The sequence below is a fragment of the Balaenoptera acutorostrata genome, chromosome 14 (assembly GCF_949987535.1).
Source record: "Balaenoptera acutorostrata chromosome 14, mBalAcu1.1, whole genome shotgun sequence".
NCBI classification, from domain to species: domain Eukaryota; kingdom Metazoa; phylum Chordata; class Mammalia; order Artiodactyla; family Balaenopteridae; genus Balaenoptera; species Balaenoptera acutorostrata.
This window is the reverse complement of record NC_080077.1, coordinates 65,997,032-66,020,486: the sequence shown is the minus strand read 5'-3', so window position 1 is coordinate 66,020,486 and position 23,455 is coordinate 65,997,032. Positions and strand designations below refer to the sequence as shown.

Sequence of the window (23,455 nt, the reverse complement as noted above, 5' to 3'; positions counted from 1 at the left end):
TTAAAATTATGCAGCTGGCTTAGGGGTACAAAGAATACATGAAAGTTATTTTGGGGAATGTATTATGTTTTCTAAGTTATAAGAGACATAAGTAATATAACCTTATTATATTTTCAGGATATCCACAAACAGAAAAATATCTATTAATTTTGAAGGTCCCTGTGACATAGTTTTAAATAGAAAAATACTGGCCAATTATTATGACCACATAAAGCTATGTAAGAGAAAATCCAGTTTTACTATACAAAGGAAAAGGTTCACTAATTCATATGCTATTATTGTTTCAAAACAAACAGAAAACTTCCAGCTGATGTATTCCGATAACTAAAACTTACTTTGGCCCACTTCCACAAAATTGTGGTCTACCTATAATGTGACTTATCAGAGAAATACTCCTTTTATTATTTAGTCCAGGAAAGAAATACGGCTTTGGCAGAAGCAACCTTAGAAAGTTAGCAAGGGAAATTTGATGATTTTTGAATCAAAGTTTTAGTACTTATAAAAAATAATTCTAAAAGTTTGTAAATCTATTTGCATGTGTCTTGCCTATTAGTAGAACTCTTGTTAGCAGACCCCTTAACCTCCTTTTCCTGTTATCCACAAGGCCAGACGACATGGGTTTCAAGACAGGAGGAATCACACATCATTAAATCCTGATTAATCTCACCTCACTCTGCCCAATCTTCTCTCTTAAATCTCGTAGCCCAATGTGCAACTGTTGTCTTCTATGTCAAGCATAGGGCCAATTAAATTTTAGTAACAAATATTATTATCGCCGATATTTACTGCAATATTTACTGAATCCTTAGTGCAGATATCACTATGGGGAATCATTGATAAGTTCAATAGTGACTTTGCTTAAGATCTACTCAATTGGGCTGCTGGTACACAGCAGACTCACTTGTTCAAATAGTCATTATTACTTAATAGTCATTATTACTTAAAATCTCTGATATAGAAGAAAGTGCAAAGTGAAATTTTAATAGCACACATTACTTACGTTCACAAGTGTCCCCTTTTTGCTGGTAGCCTGCTTTGCAGATACATTTTCCAATGGGCACTAACCATTCTCCTTCTGCACTGCAGTGCATCCTGGGGGAGTTTTCCGCCTCTTCCTCTGCACTGCTGACACATGTCCCTCGGACCTCGACTAAAGAGGAAAATTCTGAACCAGTCACTGTATCTGGAAAGACAGCTAAGTTCTCAATAATGGACCAGCACTTCTTGTAGTACACTTTGACCGAAACCAAAGCTATGCAAGCCCCTACATCCTGAAAGGCAAGATAGAATCCCTTTTTGGACAAAGGTCCAATCTCTCTCACCTCAGTGTTAAGTTTCATCTTTCTTTCACCAAGGTCACCTTGGGTAAAACTTTCATCTGCAGCAATGGTGTCTATTTTTACATAGAGGTTTTCTCTTATATTCCTGCCAGTGTCGTAGTCGGTTTCATAATAGTACAAATTAAAGGTTTCCTTGCAAGTTCCCAGGACTCCAGGAAGACTGTTACAATCCCTCAGGGTGAATTTCAGTTCTACAAAAATCCTTTGTGCGTTGCCCTTCGAAATCCAGTTAGTCCGCAGCCAGTTGTTTTGGTTGGGCTCCATAACCTGGCACACCTGGTATGTTCGGATCGGGGTATAGTTCTCATCCAAACCACTAATTTCTTCCCACTGTAAAATTTAGAAAAGGTCATCAGTCATTCAGCAAAAAATAACATTTGGCTTTTGCAAGTGCATGAGGACTCTTTAGTGTAGCACAAATGCATATCTTTGAAAGGCCTAGGTGAATTCCTACCCTGACGAACACTGTAACCTTTAGAACAGAGTCTCAGTTCGGCTTCATCCTGGTGCCAGAACATCATTTTCGTTGCTTGTGTTGTTTATGCATACAATAAATCTTTCATTTTGCTTGATATCTGTTTGCTGGTGTATTAGTGTTGCTTTTTACATGTTTGCTTATGCCAATGTCTCCACTGAGCTTGGGATTTTTATAGACTAAAGCACATAACAAAATTACTTAAATTACCATTTAATGCATATACATACAGATACATGGCAGAGTTCTTGATAACTCCGTTGACATTTTAAGTGTTGATGTTAAACTTAGAGAGTACCTAAAAACACAGGGAAGAAAATGCCAAAAGTACTCTGAAATGTAAAAGCATTCCACAACATGTTGATATTCATAATGCTAAATCTTTTACGATCTTTGCAAAATGAGATATAAGGGAGGAACATTTTACAGAATTATTTATTTATTGCAGTGTTATATATAATGCTATCCATAATGCCACATAACTATAAATAAGTAGTTATAAAAGTGTGATATATCTTTATAAATAAGTTGCTTTCAGCAGACAAACAAATGTACATGGCAAATCAGCATGCTGGATCATATTTCAGTAATAAGCTTTCTGACAGGAAAAATATCAGATGGTTAAAAATGTCCATTCATATGCTGATATAATGTACACTACAGCAAACTCATATATTTTCACAAAAAAGGAAAACAATAAGCTTAGCCAAATTTGCAACAATTTAAAGATTAAGTCTTGTATAATCTATCTATATTGCTCATTAGTTAATAAATTCATTTCACCTAAAAGCCTAAGATAACAGTTATGTCTCTTCTTACCATTATTACAAAATTTCCAAGTTTGTATTTATGATACCTTAATAATGAAATTGTCACCTACTTGTATTCACTTCCCCAATAGGAAATGCCAAATATAAAATTATATTAGTATTCTAATCCAGTCACATAGCATGAAATATTTAAACTATCGTTTCAAGAAAAGCAGGTGGGAAAATAAAGTAATAAGCATGTGGTAATGAGTTTTATTTGTAAAACTCGATCAAAAAAATCAATTTACTTAAATGCTCTGTGAAATATTAATATCTAACTTTAAAAGTAGTTCTTAGAAAACTAACAAGACAGACAAATTAGTAATATACTGTAATTCAGAAATTTCTTATGATGACATATTATATATTTGCTACAATTTTATTATACATATCATCAAAGGTCCTCAAATGCAGCAAACAACTGATTATCATGTTCAGCTTTTACTCAACACAACTGGAGTTTGTGACTAGTTGATGGAGTGCATAGTTTCCTGTTTCAGTTAGTTGCTTATAATTTGCTTGAATGGCCCTTAGCCAAATATAACCAAATTCCTCCATTTGGACAAGAAGATTTTAGTCTCGTAATTAGGTTGAAATTATTAAAATAAGTAAAACTAGTAGTAGCATCTACCAAAAAATGAAAAGCTCCAAGGATAAATGCGCTCTTTTGAACAATTCCCTAGTTACGAGAAACGAAGGCTAATTATTAGAAAGGAATATATCTCAAGAATTCCTTTTTCTAGTTCCAAGAACAATTATATTATTTTGTTCAATGTATGAAAAATCAATTTTACTACCAATGAAACTCAGTTAATTTTAACGTTTAATTAAAAATTTACTCCTGTGGGGAAAATTTCAAGATAACTGTTGCATAAATAACAAAGAGTGAGATGAAATAAATGCGTTTAATGTAACTTTTGTTTTATTATCTCACTTTCTAAGAGACCTCAGTGATTTCTACAAACAACACCATTGGGAAAGAAGTCTTAATTCGGCTAGCATGCTTTTATAGTATGCTTATAAAGTTATTTCTAGACACTTATATCTTAATAACATTTTATTTCCAGTTAGATATTTAACCACATGTAAGCCAATCCATTTCATATATGGAATATATTGTCAGTCGTCATTTTCTAATATCATCTGTTGATTCCTAAAGATATGTAGGGTTAACGGTTAACTCAAGATACTTTGGACTGATAAAATGTCCATTTCAGTCCAAGATAACATAGACAGTCATAATTCATCAATTTTATGGATTACATGGATGAAATATTACAATAATATATCAGTTTACTTCCCCTTAGAGATTAAAAACCAACCATGCTGTATCTCTATTTGTTTTAATTGATGGATGGTGGAAAACGGGTCACATCTGTCATTGGCAAGAAAGGTGCTTCATTTTTTATTGCGAATGTCTTCCTATAGTGTATATTATTTTACTCATGGAAACTACTCCACTTTCAAGAAAAGTATGACATTCATACTTCAAACTCAGCATACTTTTTATATTTAATCTGTAAATATTTGTCATTTTTTATAGCTTTGTCTGACCAATACAGATAGCTGCAATATGACCTTAAGCGTCTCTCAAATATTAATTTAATAAAAAACCTAAATACTTTAAACAGATTTGCATTGTTCACATTTTGCATTCTTTAACTTCTAGCTTATAACATATTGATTTTATGATGTTCTTATACTCAAAAATCCCTTTCAGACTTTCATTCTTGTCTTTGCAAAGTTTCTTACACTTTTTATATCCTCACTTATACTTCATGCTCTTTGACTCCAGACTTTTTATTGTACCGAAGATTAACTTAAGTAACGATGGGGTACGTTTACCTTTCTTGGAGCCCCCTTCCTTAGTCAGGGATGAAGGATGTGTCCTGTCTCACAATTAAAATAAGACGTGAAGACATAGACACTGAACTAAACTTAAGTAAGTAATATATCTTTTCAGATATATGAAACATACGGTCAGAATTTTTTTAGAATCTACTTATATTTTCATAGAATTTTATTGGACGGCTTTCACTCATTTATGGTAACAGATTTTTACTCTGATATGTGCATACTCTGCCATCACTTCTGATTAATAACAACAGATAGCACAACATATAAATTTCAGAAAATCCAAATCATATTTTAGAGCAAATTTTATGTTAAAATATTGAGCATATTACATTTTTAGTTACCTTTTCAAGTATATTTTGAATGATGCTAAAACGTTTTTCAAAAGAGGAAAACAGTTTTAAAGAACTACTGTTTTAAAGAACTACATACAACCTACTTGGTGATGATACTAAGGAAGTATAAAGCAACTAAAGAGGTTTAGGTGAGTTCCTGAAAAGCATGTTCTCTGTAATTAGTTAACAGTTATAGCCTGGAACCTGAGGTATGGTCCCACTCACAATAAGAGCTCATTTTTTATCCATTTTCCAATGTTCTAAATATACCTTGTCTACTCAAAGAACTCAATGACTCATTATAAGCACAACAAAATATTGAACAAGATATTTGAGATCAAAACAGTTTCAATATGAAGAATGTGAATAATTCCACTGGGGGAGGAGGAAAAGGTTTTATTTCTTACTTAAAAAAAAATAAAGGTTGATATTTTATCAGGAGAAGCCCTTACCCCATTGGGTGGAGAGGAAATCCATTCCAGCTCTGTTTGTTGTGCTTTAGAATCCAGCAGTAGTACTGAAAAAGAAAGTTGCATTTCTAAATGTCAGATGAAAAATGAAAACATGTTTGTAAAAGTTATTAAAGTCAATCTAATTTTTAAAATAATTACCATTTTATGATTTAAAATAAAGAGTTATTTACGTTAATGAATGACGAAATGTATACCTACCTCTTACAAATACATTCCACTTTCTTAGGGGAAAAAGATATTAAAACACTAGCATTATAGTTTTTAATTAAAATATTAAAATTAAAAAACTCAAAAGTAGCATGAAAGCAAGGGTAAAAAAATTGATATGTGAAGTATACTGATTCTATAGTAATAATATGTTGTAAAGAATTTTGTAAACCACTGAGTGCTCTAAACTTTGTCAAATATAATAACATTAACATAATAAAGCATACTTCCCTATTACTCCTCAGCCAGTCATTAATTTGTACTATTCTTCCAAAAGTACTTCCTAGTGCCTTTTGAGAATTGGAGCTTATTTTTTTTTTAAACTTTCCACACACAGTGTCTTCTCTTAAGCCAAAATGAATACAATTAAAAACTACATTAAGCAATGTTATCATGAGAAAAATAAATTGCCTATCACTTACAAGATATATTATTGGGTTAGTCAAACATTTGTTTTCAATATGTCTATTTTTAAAATTTCCCAGTATTTCAAAGCAGTACGTAATTCTCAAAATGGAATATTTAAACTTTGACTTGACTTTTATAAAACAGTTGTATTCTGCTTTTATGCTACCATAAAGCATAATACACTTAATATTTATATAAATGTAATTAATGCTCCTGATGGTATTAATATAAGATAATGCACGCAAATATCATACATTAATATATACCATACTTCCAATTTAATATATTTTATTGCTTTTTAGGACGATTCCCCTTCTAAAGCATTCACTCTTTGCTCAAACCGGTTGCAGAGCTACATGAGTTTGTATTCTTTAAAAATATTTCTATGATTCTATAGCATTTTAGCAAATGTATCAATTTGTCCAGAAATAATGGTGAATACATTTTCAAGTATGTAAATACGCTTACCATCATCCTCAGCAAAATGTTAAAATTTGAACTTAAATTAAATACATGCTTAAATAAACTTTTCAATGACCAACAGAGGGAAAAAATGTGTTTTTAAAGGTAACGAAATTTGTTACGCTAAGAAAAGAAACAATTGATTATGTGTTCAACTCCTTCAAGCTAGTCAAGGTTATTCCCTATAACTGAAAATGGATATAGAAACACTTTTTTCCCAAAATGTTTTATACTTAAGATTCCCAGGGAGACCATGACAGCACAACCTTGGTTACAAACACTTGACTCCCTTTCAAATAATAATTATAATTTCAAAGCCACACTTTTAAAATACCAAGTTGTACTTCGAACTAGGAAGAGCCATAAATGTTTAGATTACTGAATTTACATTAAGTAACTTTTAAAGTTTATTTTGTTTTTGTCCTCAACGTGGACAAACAACATGGGTTCCAGGTACTTTCCTTTTGAGATTACTTATTATTTTTTCGGTCTTCCGCAGTGACAAGAGACAAGTGAATTTTAAACCCAGGAAACTTTCTTGGGTCGTTTTTGAGGGTGAATTAAACACTGTGATGATTGTTTACTCCCTTTCCGTTACCCCTCAGCACAGCCTGGGGTGGGAACCAGGGACCCCGGCGGGGCGGTGATGGCAAACAAGTTAAGAGAGAAACAAATGAACAAATAAAACAAAAGGGAAACCGGCCCCTGAGCGTTTAACCAGCTCGAACGATTCAGCGTGTCTCCCTACCGCCGTCCGCTCTCTGGACCAGCCCGCAAGTGCGCGCTTTTGCCTTCCCGCTCAGAGCACCGAGCGCCAGCCTCCCTTCGCGCCCGCAGAGGCGTAGCCCGGCGGCCAACGAGGACCCAGGGCACGCGGGCCGGGGTTCGGGGACTCTGCGCTCTGACTCGCGGGCCGGGGTGGGGGATGCAGGGGGTGGGGGCGAGGGCGAGGAGCGAGATGCGGGTCGCGCCGGGCCGAGCCAGCCCGGAGACGCGCGGGCAGTGGCTGAAGCCGGGGCGGGGCCGTCGGCGGGGCGGGGCGGGGCGGAGAAGGGGCTGCCAGACTGGCGCGCCCGCCGGCCGAAGCATCCATTACACCTCCGCCAGACTTGGGCACTCCAGAGAGCCGGTGGCGCCCTGGCTACAGAAGGAACCGGGGGGAGGAGAGAGGCTATCGGGAAGCGTCTCCTCAGAGGGAGCGCGGCGACGGCATTAACGAAAGGAAAAACAGCGGCTGCACTTCGCCTCCAAACGTCAGACTGACTTAACACGCGCGCTCCCAGTAGCCGGAACTGACCTCCCCGATAGAACGTGTGCGGGAAAAGGGGAGAAAGGGGGGCGCCCCTTCTTCCTGTAACTACCCCCATCCGCTCCAGAGAGCCAGGCACCTGTTCCAGGCGCTTCCCGGCGCTTGCCCCTGGGTGCCGCGGCGCCGCCTCGGGGCTTGCTCGCTTCCAGAACGGCAGCCCTGGGCCACCGCGGCGCGCCGGGTGCGTTGCCACCGAGAAGCGGAGCGCATTCCTCACCCCCGCCCACCTTTTAAACAGCTCACTTCTGCACGTAAAGAATTCGGCCTCCTAGAATCAGAATCCTCTCCACGTATTTCGCACCCAGAAGAGGAACGCGGGCGAGCAAGCCATTCTGACTGCAGGAACCTCTCCCCCTAGTGATGCAGTTATTTATAGCTCAAACTCCAGCCGGGGTCTGTGCGAGCTCGCGCGCGGGGTTTCGCCCCGGCGGTGCAAACTTTTCCTCGGGTCCCGCTATTCCAGGGGCATCAATACAAGTTTCCAGGATTCAATGTCCCTAATAGCTAATGTCATGCGAGTAGAAGTGTGGGCTTTGGTGTGTATGGCTGTGTGTTTCTATCAGATGTGGGTTCACCTGCAAACGCGAAACCGACAGCTGGAAGTTAAGGTTTTCTCTGAATGGGTTCAGCATCAACACAGGTTGCAGATGTGGAAACTGGGGTCAGAAGGTCAGGCTGGATCAAGGAGTAGACTATGGCGTTTGGCTGTGGGAGAGGGTGTTTTGAGTGACCGAAGAAGGGTCCACGAAGAGAATTTTTAAAAGCAGCACTAAATCACTAAGTTTTCAGGGATAGATGAAGCGAGTACCGATACGTATCCACTCCCGACCACCATGACCTAAATCTGATAACAGATTTCTCCATCCTCCACACTTTAGGAACAAGTAATTATTAGTAGTCTGCTTTTAAATATTGGGAAATCAACCTTAGACTTACAGCCTGCAAGATACGGAGGAGGGTGGGTAGATTGTGACACTGCTCAGAAGCAAGACGTTTCCATTGACAGGATTTATTTTTCCCCAGCTCCAACTACAGGCACCGAAAGGTATTTTACTTTCTGTCAATGGTTCAAAGGAGAAGGGGCGGGGGGGGGGCGGGAATAGCCATATACAGGCGTATCTGGCTGCCCAAATGAATCCTGGCTCTTGTCAACCAGAGCTAGCCCTCGGGGTCCAGGTCTTTTTCAAGGTTAGACCACTCGTACTCCTTAACTGCCGGACTGTGGGGCAGAGGTTTGGGGGCCTCTGGTCGCCCGGGAGGCATCTCGTGATCAGTTGCACTGCCCCAGCCCGTCCCCTGCCTCCCCGGCCCGGCCGAGCCCGCTGGGCTGCCGCTGTCCCTGCGGCCGCCGGGACCCGCGCGGCGCGCGCTGAATGGAGATGTCTCCGGCCCGCGGGGCGCGGAGCGCGCGCCGCCCGCTGCTTCACCTCCGCCGCGTTATTGTTCCGTGCAGGCGGCCGAGCGCCAGCCGCAGGCCCGCGCAGGCTCCTCGGACGCAGTGAGCACTTCATTAGTAACCCGAGCGTTCGGAGTTCACCCAAGTCACGGCGCCTCTAGAAAGGCTCCGGACTCTAGCCGCTCGCCGGCAGGCTGGTCAGGATACTAGAGGCTGCACTCCCCAGTCTCCAACCAACTCCGGCCGCAGCTTACTCCCAGGGAGACGAACGGCGAGAGGAGGAAGAGGAGAGGGCTAGAGGAAGAGATCTGACCCGCCCGGGGTCCCGGAGAATGAGCTTGCCGGCCGTTCCCACACCTTCGCCCCCCGCCCTGCGTTGCTGCTCACGCCCTCTGTACAGTCTGCGCCAGAAATCCCGTTCCCGTCGGGCGAACGGCCCCGGGCGCGGGGCTGCAAGCGTCTCGGAGCAGCCCGCTTGCCACCCGCCCGCCAGGAGCGGCCCGAACGTTGAGGGGGCGGGGAGCCGGCGGGGGAGGGTCGCCCGGCGCCGGAGGCGCGGCCGGCAACCCCGCGGACCAGCTGGCTCTTGCAGGTAGACAGCTAAATAAATGTCAGAACAAACTTTGCTTTCCCATCACCTTACCTTCCTTTGCAGCCTGCGCTTCCCCGGTGTGTGCAAAGCGGAGCAGCCAGATGTAGCATAAAATAATCCATGAAGGGTGCCGAGTTTGAAAAACCATGGTGCATGAACAGGTTTTATCTTAGGTTTCAGTTGAGTCGCAGCTTTTTAAATGCTGTTTGCTCCGGAGTATGTGGGGCTTTTTTAAAAAACAAAAATTATTGCGCTCCACGCATCGATTCCCCTTCTCGATCTACGGCCGGCTGCTCCACGTTTAGCTTTTAAAAAAAATTTTCTCCTCCTTTGGTCCGCACAGTGTTTGCTGCCTGCAAGTCTCCGACTGCAGACCGGCCGCTTGCTCCACACTCCAATAATATCAATTAGGGGGGAGGGGGGCGGGGCTCCGAGCCGAGAGCCTCCGCCACTCGGGCTGAGTGGCAGGCGCAGCCGGCCTCCCAGGCGGCGATTCCCAGGGCTTGGGGGCGGGTCCCGGCGAAACGGCCGCCCCGGCCTTGGGGGCGGGGTTCGGGGCGTGGGCCAATCGGCGGCCAGCGGAGTCAGGTTGCGGGTCCAGGATTCCCTCCAGGTTTTGAGCTCCGGGCTGGCGCTGGATGGTCCGAGAAGGAGGACGTGGAGGGCAACCGAGGTGCGTGCTGCTGTGGGAGCTTTGCTTTTAGCAACCGCAGCTTTCGTGGAGCAGAATCAATACTAAAATAACGCTCCCAATTTACAGCCGTGTTTATAGCGGTGCTCCTCGCGATCTTTAGAAACCAGAGGGGATGCAAGCCATCTCTCAGCTACCAAGCACGGAGCCGGGACAGTGAAATGAGCTGTGCCTTTAAGTAAAGTGCCTTTTACTTTTTTTTGTTGTTGTCACAACCTCCGCGGGTCGGGTAACTTTGTTCTTTTTCTTTCTTGAAGGGTTACTACTTCTCTTTTTCTGTTACTCCAAAGGCAGTTAGCTCTAGGCACCACCCAGCACAATCCCTGGAAGAATAAAAGTAACCAAATGTATTATGTTCAAACAATGTTTCCAAGAGTTTGAAACAAGCTCTGGCAAAAGAACCAGAGGAAAAGGGAGTGGAGAAAGGAAGTCTTTTGTTTTATGTGCCCTCTCACTCCCGCCCTATCATTTAACGATAGTTGGTTGGACGAAGTAGCACATTAAGAGAAACTCCTGAAGGTTCCGTATCGTTTTTCCTACATGTTTATCATTTTCTGAGATTTTCCTGGAATTGCCACACTTTGATCGTTTTCCATTTCGCTGCATAAATTACATTTAATTTTAAAGAATGCTACCATGCATTAAGTTAATTAAAATTAAATTAAAATCAAGACCTCTTTCGCAAATATTGAGTACCTTTCAATAATTATTCAATAATTATCTTTCAAAGGCAAGCTAAGAATAAAAAGTGTTACTAATATCGACAGTTGATTTCGTCTAACTAAATATTGAGGACGACTGCCTACAGGAATCCCTTTATCGTTAGGCAGTTTCTGACACTGCAATTCAAGATGTGGGTAGTACAATAAGAGGAAGAACTTAAAAACCTTAATTGCCAAATCATCAAATTCAAAGGTCAAGCAGAGTAACTTGATCACATGTCAAAGACGAGCTTTATTTTCTTCCTGTCCTATATTTCTTCCCTTAAAAAAAAAAATCTGTCATTCACGATTTGCCTCTATTTATGAGAGACAAAAAGTTTGACTTTGCCTAAGACTCCAAACTTTTCCTAACTTTTCTATCTGGAAATGTAAATTAAGTTGTTTCTGGTATTTATAGCAAAGAGATGACAGATCCCCAGATTTTAAAATTTCCTTCTTATGGAAAATTGTCTCTTGTAGTTTTTACTTGCCTAATGCAATTACAAAGAAGAGAGAAATGAGATTTCCTTCCCCTCTAACCTCTCTTTGGGTCTGTAGTTTATTTCTTAAATGTTACTTGTTCCTAGCCATTACCCCTATTAAATATTTTAGAAATTATATCTAAAAGCATCTTAAGTGCCCTTTAGAGGATTCATAGAAAATGTAAACTGCTTAATAGATTAACCTTGAAAATAGACAAAAAGATGTAGAGTGTACTTGTTACAGAGATCAAGCAGTATTGACACAAACAGATGCTTTAAGGAGTAAAAATTGTAAGGTGAAACATTAGAATTAAAAATATAGATCCCCACTCATAGGCAATAAAACTGTTAATCTCACATACTCACAGATATTAAACCACTTCTAGTAGTTAAAATAATTCTCCAGGATTTCAACACTTTCCCCAGGGTCTCATCCCCACTTCTTAGAATGACACCAAGGTAGCCTTTAAAGTTTAAAATATTCCTTTCATCTATTCAATGACTAATACTCAGTGATGTGAATACAAATACCTTTCCATTAAACCAGGAAACTAAAGAAGTAACATCCTTCACTCTGATGAGTGTAGGTGGTATAAGGAGTCCCCTTACTGTGTCCCCTCTCTCTATCAGACATAGGGGCATGTTCAGCTTCGCTTTTATTTTTAGAGACAAGAGGCTTCACATTAAATGCACATGTGCCAGACTGCTGACAGTTTTTCCTGCAGAGTTACACAGTGATACTCATTTTTAGGTTTACCAACCTTTTCTTCTTTCTTTTGTATCTAGGTATAGTGATGAAGAAGTCATGGAATTTAAATAAAAAGTGAATGACCTAGTCAAGAAAAGAATGTTTATTATACTGTATTATATAGTATATAGTTTAATATATAAATATAATATATAAATTGGCATTAGACTGTATTTGACTAACAGCAAAGCATGTAAACCTCTTTGTACATGAAGCCACTGAAATGAAAAATAATCAGTTCACAAAACTTTCATATTTTAAAATAACTTTTAATAGGTAATTTCTTTATATCATTTTTAAAATGGTTTATTTTAGCTTCTTATCTATGATTTGTGCATATTATCTCTAAGGCAAATTTTAGAAAAGTAAATGTATGTGTGTATATAAAATGAATTAGAAATCATTTTCCTGAACAATACCAAATGGTGTATATATAACCAACATGTGTGAGCCAAAGCAGAAATTTTAAAAACTGTTTTTTCATTTTTATGTATTCATTGTGAAATGCAGTTGATTTAATACCCAACTTATATTTAGGTAATTTTAAATAAATGGAAAAAAAGAGACCAAAACTTTAATATTACCATTTATAGACCCTCTTTTGAACCATCTATCATAATTGTATAGCAGAAAGATGAAAAGTGCCTATTTTCAGATGCAAAGAAGACATGCCCAATATCTATGCACTATGTTATTTTTATCTAATTACTAATAATCACAGATAACTGTACATATATGAAAATAAATGTACAAATTCAAGACACACATTCCAAATAAGGGTATAGCTGTTATCTTCATTTAACTTGCGTCAACACTAATATTTACCTCACTGTTTATCTCTGGGGGATATTTTCTGATTCTAAGAGACAAATAGTCACTTAGGAGTAAATTCTAATGACTTCAGGGAATTACCTCCATAAATTTTCAAATAAAAGCCTTTGTATGTGTGTGGTAAACAGGCCTTTAGAGGGTACAGGAAGAACCTGAGACTTCAATATGTTACAAATCCAAGGCTGCCAAACTAAGTAGTTAACAACGACAACAAACTCAAAGGGCTGTCTCTGAACCTACTACTTTTGCACTTACTATCTAAATACATTCACAGGTGGTAAATGTGAAAATGCAAGTTCATCACAGAAAAGGGGGTAATTTAAACTGAATTAGAAAAGGTACCATACAGAAGAAACTGATTATAAACAGAAAAGAAACATTATGTCTCAGTTAACAGATATTACAGAAAATTAGGTTTTCTATTTTTGATTTCGGTCAAAATGTAAATAGTCTTTCCACTGTGCAGGAAAATCACTTACATATTTGCATTAGCATGATTTATGTAGTGTATATAAAATATGTACTTGCAGTCCAATGTAAAAAAAGTACATAAACTAAGCTCATAAGAAACATAGTAATAATTTTACTTATTCTTCAAAATTTCAGATTTATCTGACAGTATAGGAAGTGAGAGTTCAGAAATCAAATCATAAGTCAAGACTATATTTTGTGCCTTTGTAAAAGTTCATTCACTTTTGTATGGTCAGATAAATTGGTGACGCTTAGAAAATTAAAATTATAATTCTTTAACTGCAATTACTGAGTTAATTCAAGAGAGCTTAACAAATAAAAATACAATTTATATCAAGATTATGAGTCCAATTGAATATTGCTAAGGTGTCACTTTGAAATTTTCTGATCGCTTAAAATATTCAAAGGTGTTAAATCAAATAACTTTTATTATTTGACTGTTATTAAAAGAACTACTAAACATAGCAGAGAAATGTGACACAAAATCACTTAACACATGTCCAATTGTGCTTAAGAATTTTTTTTTTTTCAAATTTGATTTTGCCCGGGGAGGCTCTTCTTTTCCACTACTTATACTTCATTTTTCTATAAATCACCAGCACTGATAGGAAGAACTAGTTTAAATTATGCAAATTACTTCTACATGCTTTCACGGTTTCTCATCTTGCAATTTTTTAGCTCTTCAAACCCAGTGGATTTTCAGGTGTCAAGGAGATCTGTGATAATTCAGTGACCACCAGGGGGCATCAGGACCTCTGGGTGTCCTAGCCAACCAAGTCCACACTGAATAAAAATGAGGTAATTATGAAATTATCTACATATATAATTATATGTATATATATATTTGTATATAACTTTATATATAATAATTGGTACCTATTTGTTCCTTTGACACTTTTAAGTTTCTTATACTCTGTACCTATGCCAGCTTACTTAAAGGCCTTTGTAAAAATCTGTGAGATGTTCTATAACCTATTTCAATCTATTCAGGCCATATTTAACTGAAGAGGCCCTGAAGGCACCTTAGAAGGTGAATTATATTGCAGAAAAGCTCTCTTCAATTCTTTTAAACCAAACATCTGAGCAACTCTCAGTCTCCAGGTAGACCTCAGATATTCTCTTCCTTCCTTTCCACCCACTTTACTCCCAAAGTCTTTTACCCTGGAAACAGGGCCAGGCTGGGATTGAGTATTCCCTTGGACTTGACAGTTCTGAGTTTTAAGGATCCTGTGATGTTCCTAGGACTCTCTAGCTTGAGGAACATTTTATAGACCTCTTCTCTCCCTGGTCTTCTGCCATGGTTAATACTAAAAATGAAATTCTGTCAAAATTTGCCTGGCTATTCTCAAGGAGATCTAAGAAAAGTCTCAACAATAGTAATTTTATGCATCAAAGTAATTTAGAAATAGTGTTTCTATGTTATGGGGAAAAGAATTCATGAATAGTGTGTCCTAGCTGTAAAATATAAAGCTGTGGGTACTTTCTCCACTGACTAAGGGTGGAATTCTGCACACTGCCAAAGGCGGTACCTTATACTACCCCTTAACTTGTCCCACAGTGTGTTCTCTGTGGGGAAAGCTGGCACATTTGTATGAGACAAGGACCTTCCTGGGAGGAAAGGTATCTTAAGTCCCTGATGCAATCCCATTTGAATTTCAACAATATTGGAAGCTCTAAAATATTAGAATGGCTCTGAGAAGTTAATAAGCCTAAGTATCTCAGAGAAGTACTTATTGTGAGGGAATGAAAATTCTGGGCTTAAAATTTGCTGGGTGAACCCATATGCCTGAGGCTCAGAAGCCCTCTGAACCCAGAAACTCAGGTATGGTGTTTGTACTAATTATCTAAGTGTGAACTAAAAGAGCTATACCGTTATAGCTCAAATGTTGAGTGACACTACAGAACAAGGTTTCACTGTAGCAATTCTGTGTAAAGCTAGGTTTCAAATGTTATACAGTATGGCAGTAAGGAAAATGAAGTCACTAGTGGACTGAACATATGAATCATTGGGAAGAAATCTGATCCCTTTGAACTGATTGTACTTCTAGGAGTTCTTAAGACGATTATGGAGAAAAGAAAACCTCAAGAAGGAGGTGCTAGATTTCCCCTTAAGCTGAACTAGTCAAATTAAAAGAGACAAGTGACTATGCTTCTCCTCAATGATGTGGATCAAATAGATTACAGGTTCACAGTCTAAATAGCATAATATTTCAGAAAAAGAATACTGATAGAAACCTTGATTAAAAATAGTATTTTCGAGTATTATTAAATATTTAGAAAGGCACTGGGGGCATATTCAGATGAACAAAGGCATAGCCCAATATTCAGAAGACCTAACACCATCAGGATTCCTTTGTAACTCATGTTTCCTTTTAGAAACAGAGAAATCATATCTTCAGAGAAATAGGTAACTAGCCAGTTTTACTCAGTGTTGATTTCGGCCACTTCAACAGTGATGATGTCTTCATAGTCACACTTTTGACCATAAATTGCAAGATGATTCAATGCACAATATGGATTTTATCATCTGGCTTGTCCAAGGGTGTTTTCTTTTCCCCTCTCTGCTCTTAGATAAAAAAAAAATTTCATGAAAATTTATACTCCATCTCAGATTCTGTGAGGTTATTATTATCATTGTTTAGTTTTACAGATGCATTGCTTTAGCTAAAGCTACAAAGTTAACCTGGCACATTCTCTAGTTGATTTTAGATTGATGAAATGACTGAGGGCTCTCTCAGTTTAATTAAGTATTTTAATATCTGATAGTCACTCTCTAGGCAGTCTTTTATCCAGCAAGCTCTAGTGGTAAAGTGTGTGAAACTAAAGAAGTGAAAAACATGACAGAAATTTGCCTCATTTAAGGATAGATGATAACCATAAAAGGCAAAACCTACTTTATCTACCTCACAAGTACAGGGAAAAGAAATTTATCCTGCATTCCAATAAAGAAGGACGAGACCCCTTATTAGAGTTCTTTCAGATCTCAACTTGGATTTAATGTTTCTATACAATCACATCTCTGTCTTCATTTTAACAGTTTATCATATATTTACATATATCTTTGAGTTAAACTTTTGAGGGAACAACTACCTTCCAAGTTTGAACAAAGGTATACTATAATAACATGCATGTCCTCAGATACTTGAGGGAAACTGTCCAGTAGATCATCACATTTTAAATGGTAGTTATGTACATTTTAGAGAATAACAGCTGTGATTCAATCAGTTATACTTGTTCCTAAGGCTACACAACAGGATGGTGAAGGATACTGAATGAAAAGGAAAAAAAAAAAAAGCAGTGATAAGCTTAGGATCAATGTTAGAGTTCTATGTATTCAAATATCTCAAAATACAATAAATATGTTTTAAAAAATTGCTCTATATTTACCCCTTTAATGTCTCATTGTATTTGCCCTCTTTTTATTTTCCATCTCTTTACCTCTCTGCAACATTCTGGTTCACTAATTCTCTCCTCAACTTTGGTTAATCTGCTATCTAATCCATTCAATAGAATTCTAATTTCCATAACTCTTTTTTTGGTTTTAGAAATTGTTTTTATCTTGTTTTGTTTTTCTAATTTTCCTGTTATTTTTTCATAGTATCTTATTCACTTAGGGTTACAATATGATCTTTTAGGTCTTTAACCAATTTACAGGAATTTCTTTTTTAGTTTTATCAAATTATTCTATTTCATGAAGGTCTTGAGGTTCTAATCCACCTGTTTGTAGTATCTGCTGACTCTTGTTCATGGTGAGATCAGGGCATGTTTTGATGATAGTGGATACTTGCTGGCTTTGGGGTTTTGATGTGTATATATATATATATATATATATATATATATATACGCTTTTTTGGTCATGTTAAGGACATTTCTACCTATTGCCATTTTCAAGTGTTGTTTTGGTTTTTAATCAGAAAAGGCTATTGAATTTCTCAAATGCATTTTCAGGCCCTATGGAGATGGACATATAGTGTTCTCCTTAGATATCATTTCCTTAATGTTACTCCTGACTCAAAACTTCACTTATCACCTCAGTTAAAACAAAATGTCTCCCATTCCCCACCTCCACCCCTTCCTCTATTTTACTTATATCCATAGCACTTAAAATCAGACACTGGCTGCCTGAATCCCAGGCTGTCTTATTCCGTTTGGGCTGCTATAACAAGTACCGTAGACTGAGTGGCATATAAACAACAGAACTTTATTTCTCACAGTTTTAGATGCTGGGAAGTCCGAGATCAAGGAGCATGCAGATTCGGTGTCTGGTGAAGGCCCACTTTCTGGTTCATAGATGGCCATCTTTTCTCTGTGTTCTCACATGTCAGAAGGGGCAAGGGGGCTCTCTCAGGCCTCTTTTACAAGGGCACTCTTCTCATTCATAAGGGCTCTGCCTTCGTGACCTAATCACCTCCCAAAGGCCCCACCTCCTAATATCATCACCTTAGATGTTATGATTGCAAGATATGAATCTGGGGGGACATAAATATTCAGTCCCTAGCAGAGACCTAGTAATTTTTCCCCTCAGGGGAGTCTCTTTCTTCCTCAACCGGAGCCCAGCCAACAGAGCCTCCTCAATGAGTAGAATGTTTTCTAGTCAACCTTCTATTAGGGGCACAATCCACCAGCAGACCTGGCTGTGTGTGTGTGTGTGTGTGTGTGTGTGTGTGTGTGTGTGTGTGTGTGTGTCTCTCCATCCCTGATCCCTGCCTTCTCTCCCATCAAAAGGCAGTGAAACTCATTCACTCGCCTGGCTCCATGGGCCAATAGCAGGACCCCGACCCTGGCAGCTGAAACCTTTGATCACAACCTGCACCTGGGTTTCCCTTCCCTCTTCACTCCCCAGGCCTTCCCCTTCCTCTCTTCTGAGCTTGGCCAGGCCATCTCATGCCTGGGTGTTTGTAGCACAAGGGTGTTTGGAATGTCTACTCAACATCCTGCCTGGACCAGGAGCTGTCACGTGCCTAGCAGTTGTAGTCTCCCTTGTTAACAATGAGAACATACCTAGGCCTTGAGCAAAAAATCGTCTTGGGTTTTTTTTTTCTTTTTCTTTTGTTTTTTTTAAAGTTTATTTTTTTTTAATTTATTTATGGCTGTGTTGGGTCTTCGCTTCTGTGCGAGGGCTTTCTCTAGTTGCGGCAAGCGGGGTCCACTCTTCATCGCGGTGCGCGGGCCTCTCACTATCGCGGCCTCTCTTGTTGCGGAGCACAGGCTCCAGATGCGCAGGCTCAGTAGTTGTGGCTCACGGGCCCAGTTGCTCCGCGGCATGTGGGATCTTCCCAGACCAGGGCTCGAACCCGTGTCCCCTGCACTGGCAGGCAGCCTCTCAACCACTGCGCCACCAGGGAAGCCCCTTGGGGTTTTTTTTAATGTAGCTTTTTTTTTTTTTAAATGCTTTCTGTACATAACAAATAATTTTGGTTCTCCATTGTTTTCTTTTAAAGTATCCTTTTAAAAATAAATTAAGATTAAGAATTCTGGGAAGATGGCAGTGGTCGTGGAAGTAGAATTTGTGTCTTCCACGATTCCCACATAACACAGAGCAATTAAGATATTAAAACCAAAATCCACGGACAATATTTACAACAAGAGTAGAAGACAAGTTATCCCCGTGCTACCCCAAAATACAAAGGGTGGACAACAGCCATGAGAGCTGCCCAATATCACAAGTGTGGGGAAAGTGGAAGGAAGCAACAGTGTAACTGAACGCCCGAGGGCCCTGCGCACACTCAGTACAGCAGCAGAGTGAGCCCGCCCCCTGCCCCGCCCCACCCCCGCCCCGCCCCGCCCCGCCCCCTTAGCAGGAGAACCCCACGCATGCGCGGGGGGAGGTGCCAAATGAGGACCCGACGCGGAGTTGCCAGTCGCAGCGGTGGAGTTGCCGGAGCGGTGGAGGAGCCGGGTGAGCACCTGCAGTTGAGACGCGGAGGAGAAGTCTAAAGTAAGGCCTGAAAGTCTTTGAATTCTCACACTGGGCTGCCAGGGCTCCATTGGGACTAGACCCCACAATGGACATTAGCTCTAAGGAGTGGAGTCAAAATTAAGTAGGATGGGAACAGTAAAGACAAAAGCCGGAGAAGCTCCAGCTGAGGGCTAGAACCAGGAGAGGCAAAACAAAAAAAGAAAAAAAACAGGCACAGGTCTCTGGCACAAAATTTAAGGGGCACCAAACAACTCAGAAATCAAGATAAATGAGATTTTAATGCAGTAATTTTTCAAAAAGCAAATTTAATGCCAAAAATCCTTGATGAGAAAAATATCAAACTTTTAAAGATAGACTCATTAACAGTCTGATGCTGAGCCATACTGGAGCCTAGAGGCAAAAGGAAAAATCGGTAATACGGATCCTGTCTTTATTACAGTGTTTTCAAGAGAGTGTTCCAGGAGCCCTCCTTGAGGACTCTACTAAAGAACCCGCTTCAGAAATCAAAATAACTAAAGAGATATCGCAGTAAGGATTAGTGTGAAGATTAAAGGAGGGTTAAAAAGAAGAAAGTATAGTAGGTAACTGATACGAATTCGGGTCCTTGGACTTTTGAATCATTTGGAGTCTGATGAGGATTTCAGGCAAGGCTTTATTGGGACTGGTGTAGCACGAGGGAGTGAAAACAAGAAACAGGTGCCCTTGCTCGCTCTTGAAGGAGAGCAGGCTGTTTCCTTAAATGGCTTGAAGGTGTGAGTGGGTCGGTGGGTCGGGCTGGAGGGGTGCCTTAGGTGGTCTGCCCACCCCCTTGGTGGTGCTGTCTGCAGGGGTCATGCACAGTGCCCTCCTTTGCTCCTAGCACCTCAGAAGTGGCAGTTGGTTTGTGGCCTTTTTGTATCTTATTGTTTGTAATTGCCCGGCCTTGGGTGCAGTTATTTTTAGTCCCTTTTAGTTCCTTTGTATTCTGTTGCTCAAGGAGACCTTTGTCCAGGTGCAAGCACTAAGGTAAAGGGCCCCAGGTCCCAGCCTATCTCATAATGGCTTTACGTTCTGAGAATGTGGGTATGATACAAACAGAAAATTGGGACGGCGGAGGAGAGAATTGAAATATGGTGCGAAGTTTTAACTGTTTTCAGAAGCTACAACTAGTTTTGATATTATATTTTTCCTAGCATATCATAGTTTATGATTTTGAGGTAGAGTTAACATAAAACATTATGTTAGTTTCAGATGTACAACATGATTCAATATTTCTATATATTGTAAAATATCATCACACAAAAAATTTTAGTATGTGACAGAAATACACATAATTAACGTAATTAACAGATGGAGCTTTTTAAATGAGATAGGTGCTTTGATAGATGTATTCAGAGCAATAAGTCAGAATGGGGAGAACATCCTAGCAGTAACTGGTGTTTCAGATTGGTCTTGGGTTGCAAGGAATAGCTGGCCACATGAAGGTGATGGGGGGATGGAAATTTCAGAGAGCAGAGATAATATGTAAAGGGCATAACAGGGTACATATATGTTATATTTTACTGGAAAAACAGAAACTCCCTAGACATTTTAAACTGAAGAAATTTCATTTGAATGATCTTGAAAGTAGATCTTATGAGGCCTAACAACAGCCTCAGGTGTGAGTTAGGAAGCAAAGCCTCTGAGTAGAGCCTTGAGATGATTGTAGTCTAGATGGGCACCTTGATTGCTGCCTGTGGAAGACGCTGGCCCAAAGGGTCCACCTGGGTTACATGAGATTCCTGACCCAGAGAAACTGGGATAATAAATGTTGGTTGTTATGTTAAGCTGCTGACTTCGAGGCTAATTTGTTATGCAATTGTACAAAACTAATACAAGAACTTTCACAAATTTTTGCGAGCATCTAATTCCCAAATTAAGTTTCTTCAGTTTAAAGTACAGTTTATGTTTCCTCATACATCTATCAGAGCACTGAGGTATGAGGGGTTCACTTGCTCCATATACTTAATATTTTTCCTATTTTTTATTTTTGCCATTCTGTGATATCATATTGTGGTTTTAGTATTTATCTGATGACTAATGAACTTGAATACATCTTTGTATGTTTGCTGGCCATTTGAATATCATCATTTGTTAAGCGGCTGTTAAATATTCTTGTCCTTTTTGTCTGAGTTGTCTTTCTGTTATAGATTATAGGAGTTCATATATCTAGATATGCATCCTTTGTGAGGTATACATGTCTTGTCACACTTTGTGGCTTGCCTTTTTACTCTGTTAATGAAATCTTTTGATAAAAAGAAGTTCTTGATTTTAGTATGGTGCATTTTATCATGATTTTCTTCTGAGATTAGTAATATTAGTATTCTGTTCAAGAATTCTTTGCCAAATTCAAGGCCACAGAGATATTTCCTTATGTTTTCCTCTACAGTCTGTATTGTTTTCCCTTTCATATTGGGATCTGTAATCCATCTAGAATTGGTTTTTTTTTTTTTTTTTTTTTTTTTTAGAATTGGTTTTTGTTTTTGGTGGCAGGTAGAGGTCAAGATGCATTTTTTTTCCCATGGAGTATACAATAGGCCTAGCATCATTTCTTGGAAAGACCTGCTTTTCTGCATTGTAGTACAATAGAGCTTTGATCGTAATCTGGTGGATGACTATATGTGTGAAAGATTCTGCTAAGTTTTTGTGAAATTCTATTGTCAAAGAAACCATGTTAGTCAGAAATCTGAATAAATATTTACATATTTATTTCTGAGTAGGAGGGAAATGTGCTATTTAAAATTCTGTGCCGTCCCATGGCTTCACAAAGATCTCATTTTTGTTGATAGGACTTCAGAAACCTTTCTTTATACTTTGAGACAATATCTAGTTGTTGCCCATTCGAAGTTTACCCTGATCTTTGGAAAATAGATTGCTTACTTAAGACAAGCCCACAGATGTTTCATCTGCCTTGATTCTTCCTGTTTCACTGGACAGGAAGTAGCATGCAGTGCCGCAAGTGATGTTATTAATTATGGCAAGAATAAAGAAGCTTTTAAAGGCATGTCCATCAGTTTTTTTCTGAGAGAAAAGGACCCAGAGCCATGCATTCCTGCTGCTTCCTGTTCTTCCCCTTCCTGCTTTATCCCCCCTGGGACATAATACAGGCTGAGAGTGATTATAAATAAAGTGATTATAGGAACTTAGAACTTCAGGTATAAAGTACAGCACTTAAGTTTAAAATATATCACCTGCCCCCTAGCATTTGGATGATTCTGTTAACCTGGGCTCTCTACTTCCGGAATTGCTCGTACCCTCAGTTCATTCTCAACCATCCGCTAGAGTGATCCTTTTACAACGTGTGTCCAAACACATCACTCCTCCACTGGAAACTCTCTAGTGGCTCCCATCTCACTTGGGATGAGAGTCAAGCTCATTAACGACCCAAGCAATCTCAGCAGACTATGACCCCTGTGACTGCCACTCTCTTGCCTCTCCCCTTTCTTACTTTTTTCCATCACACTGATTTCTTGCTCTTCTAACAGGCCAGGCAAGCTTCTGCATCAAGGCATTCAAATTCCCTCTGCCTGAAATGTTAATTCCTCTAGACATTTATATCTATGATTCCTTCACCTCCTTTAGGTTTACTCGTGTCTCTTCTCACAAAGGTTTTCCTTGGACTTCTCTATCCCCATTTTTCTTTTTCTACAGATCTTGTCACCACTCAATATATCATGTCTTTACTTACCTTATTTATTATCTTTCTTTCCAAACTTGAATGTAAGACCCCTGAAGGTGGGGAATATTTTCTTTCAATGGTGCCTTGAACAGTGCTTACCCACATACTAGGTACTTGATAGTTGAATACGTGAATGAATAGTTTTCAGTTAGCTTGACCATGAGTTTTATAATCAGCTCTGTGAAGTTATTTCTAGAAAAATGTTCTACAAGGACAAATGTTCTTGTAGTCTAGAGTTTCTGGAGGTGAGATTT

General features: G+C 39.3%; 1 protein-coding gene across 5 annotated transcripts in view; it reads right to left on the bottom strand.

Annotated features, from left to right (window-relative positions):
• The window catches only part of EPHA7 (EPH receptor A7), a 168,263-nt gene extending 158,240 nt beyond the window's left edge, over positions 1-10,023 (bottom strand). For all 5 annotated transcript variants that reach the window (XM_007195968.3, XM_007195969.3, XM_007195970.3 and 2 more), the window contains exons 1-3: positions 9,712-10,023; positions 5,266-5,330; positions 1,001-1,670 (exon numbers count right to left, since the gene is read on the bottom strand). In XM_007195968.3, coding sequence (XP_007196030.1) covers positions 1,001-1,670; positions 5,266-5,330; positions 9,712-9,808 — 832 coding nt within the window. In that variant the 5' untranslated portion in view covers positions 9,809-10,023. The remainder of the gene's footprint in view (positions 1-1,000; positions 1,671-5,265; positions 5,331-9,711) is intronic.
• Between the last annotated feature and the right edge of the window lie 13,432 nt (positions 10,024-23,455).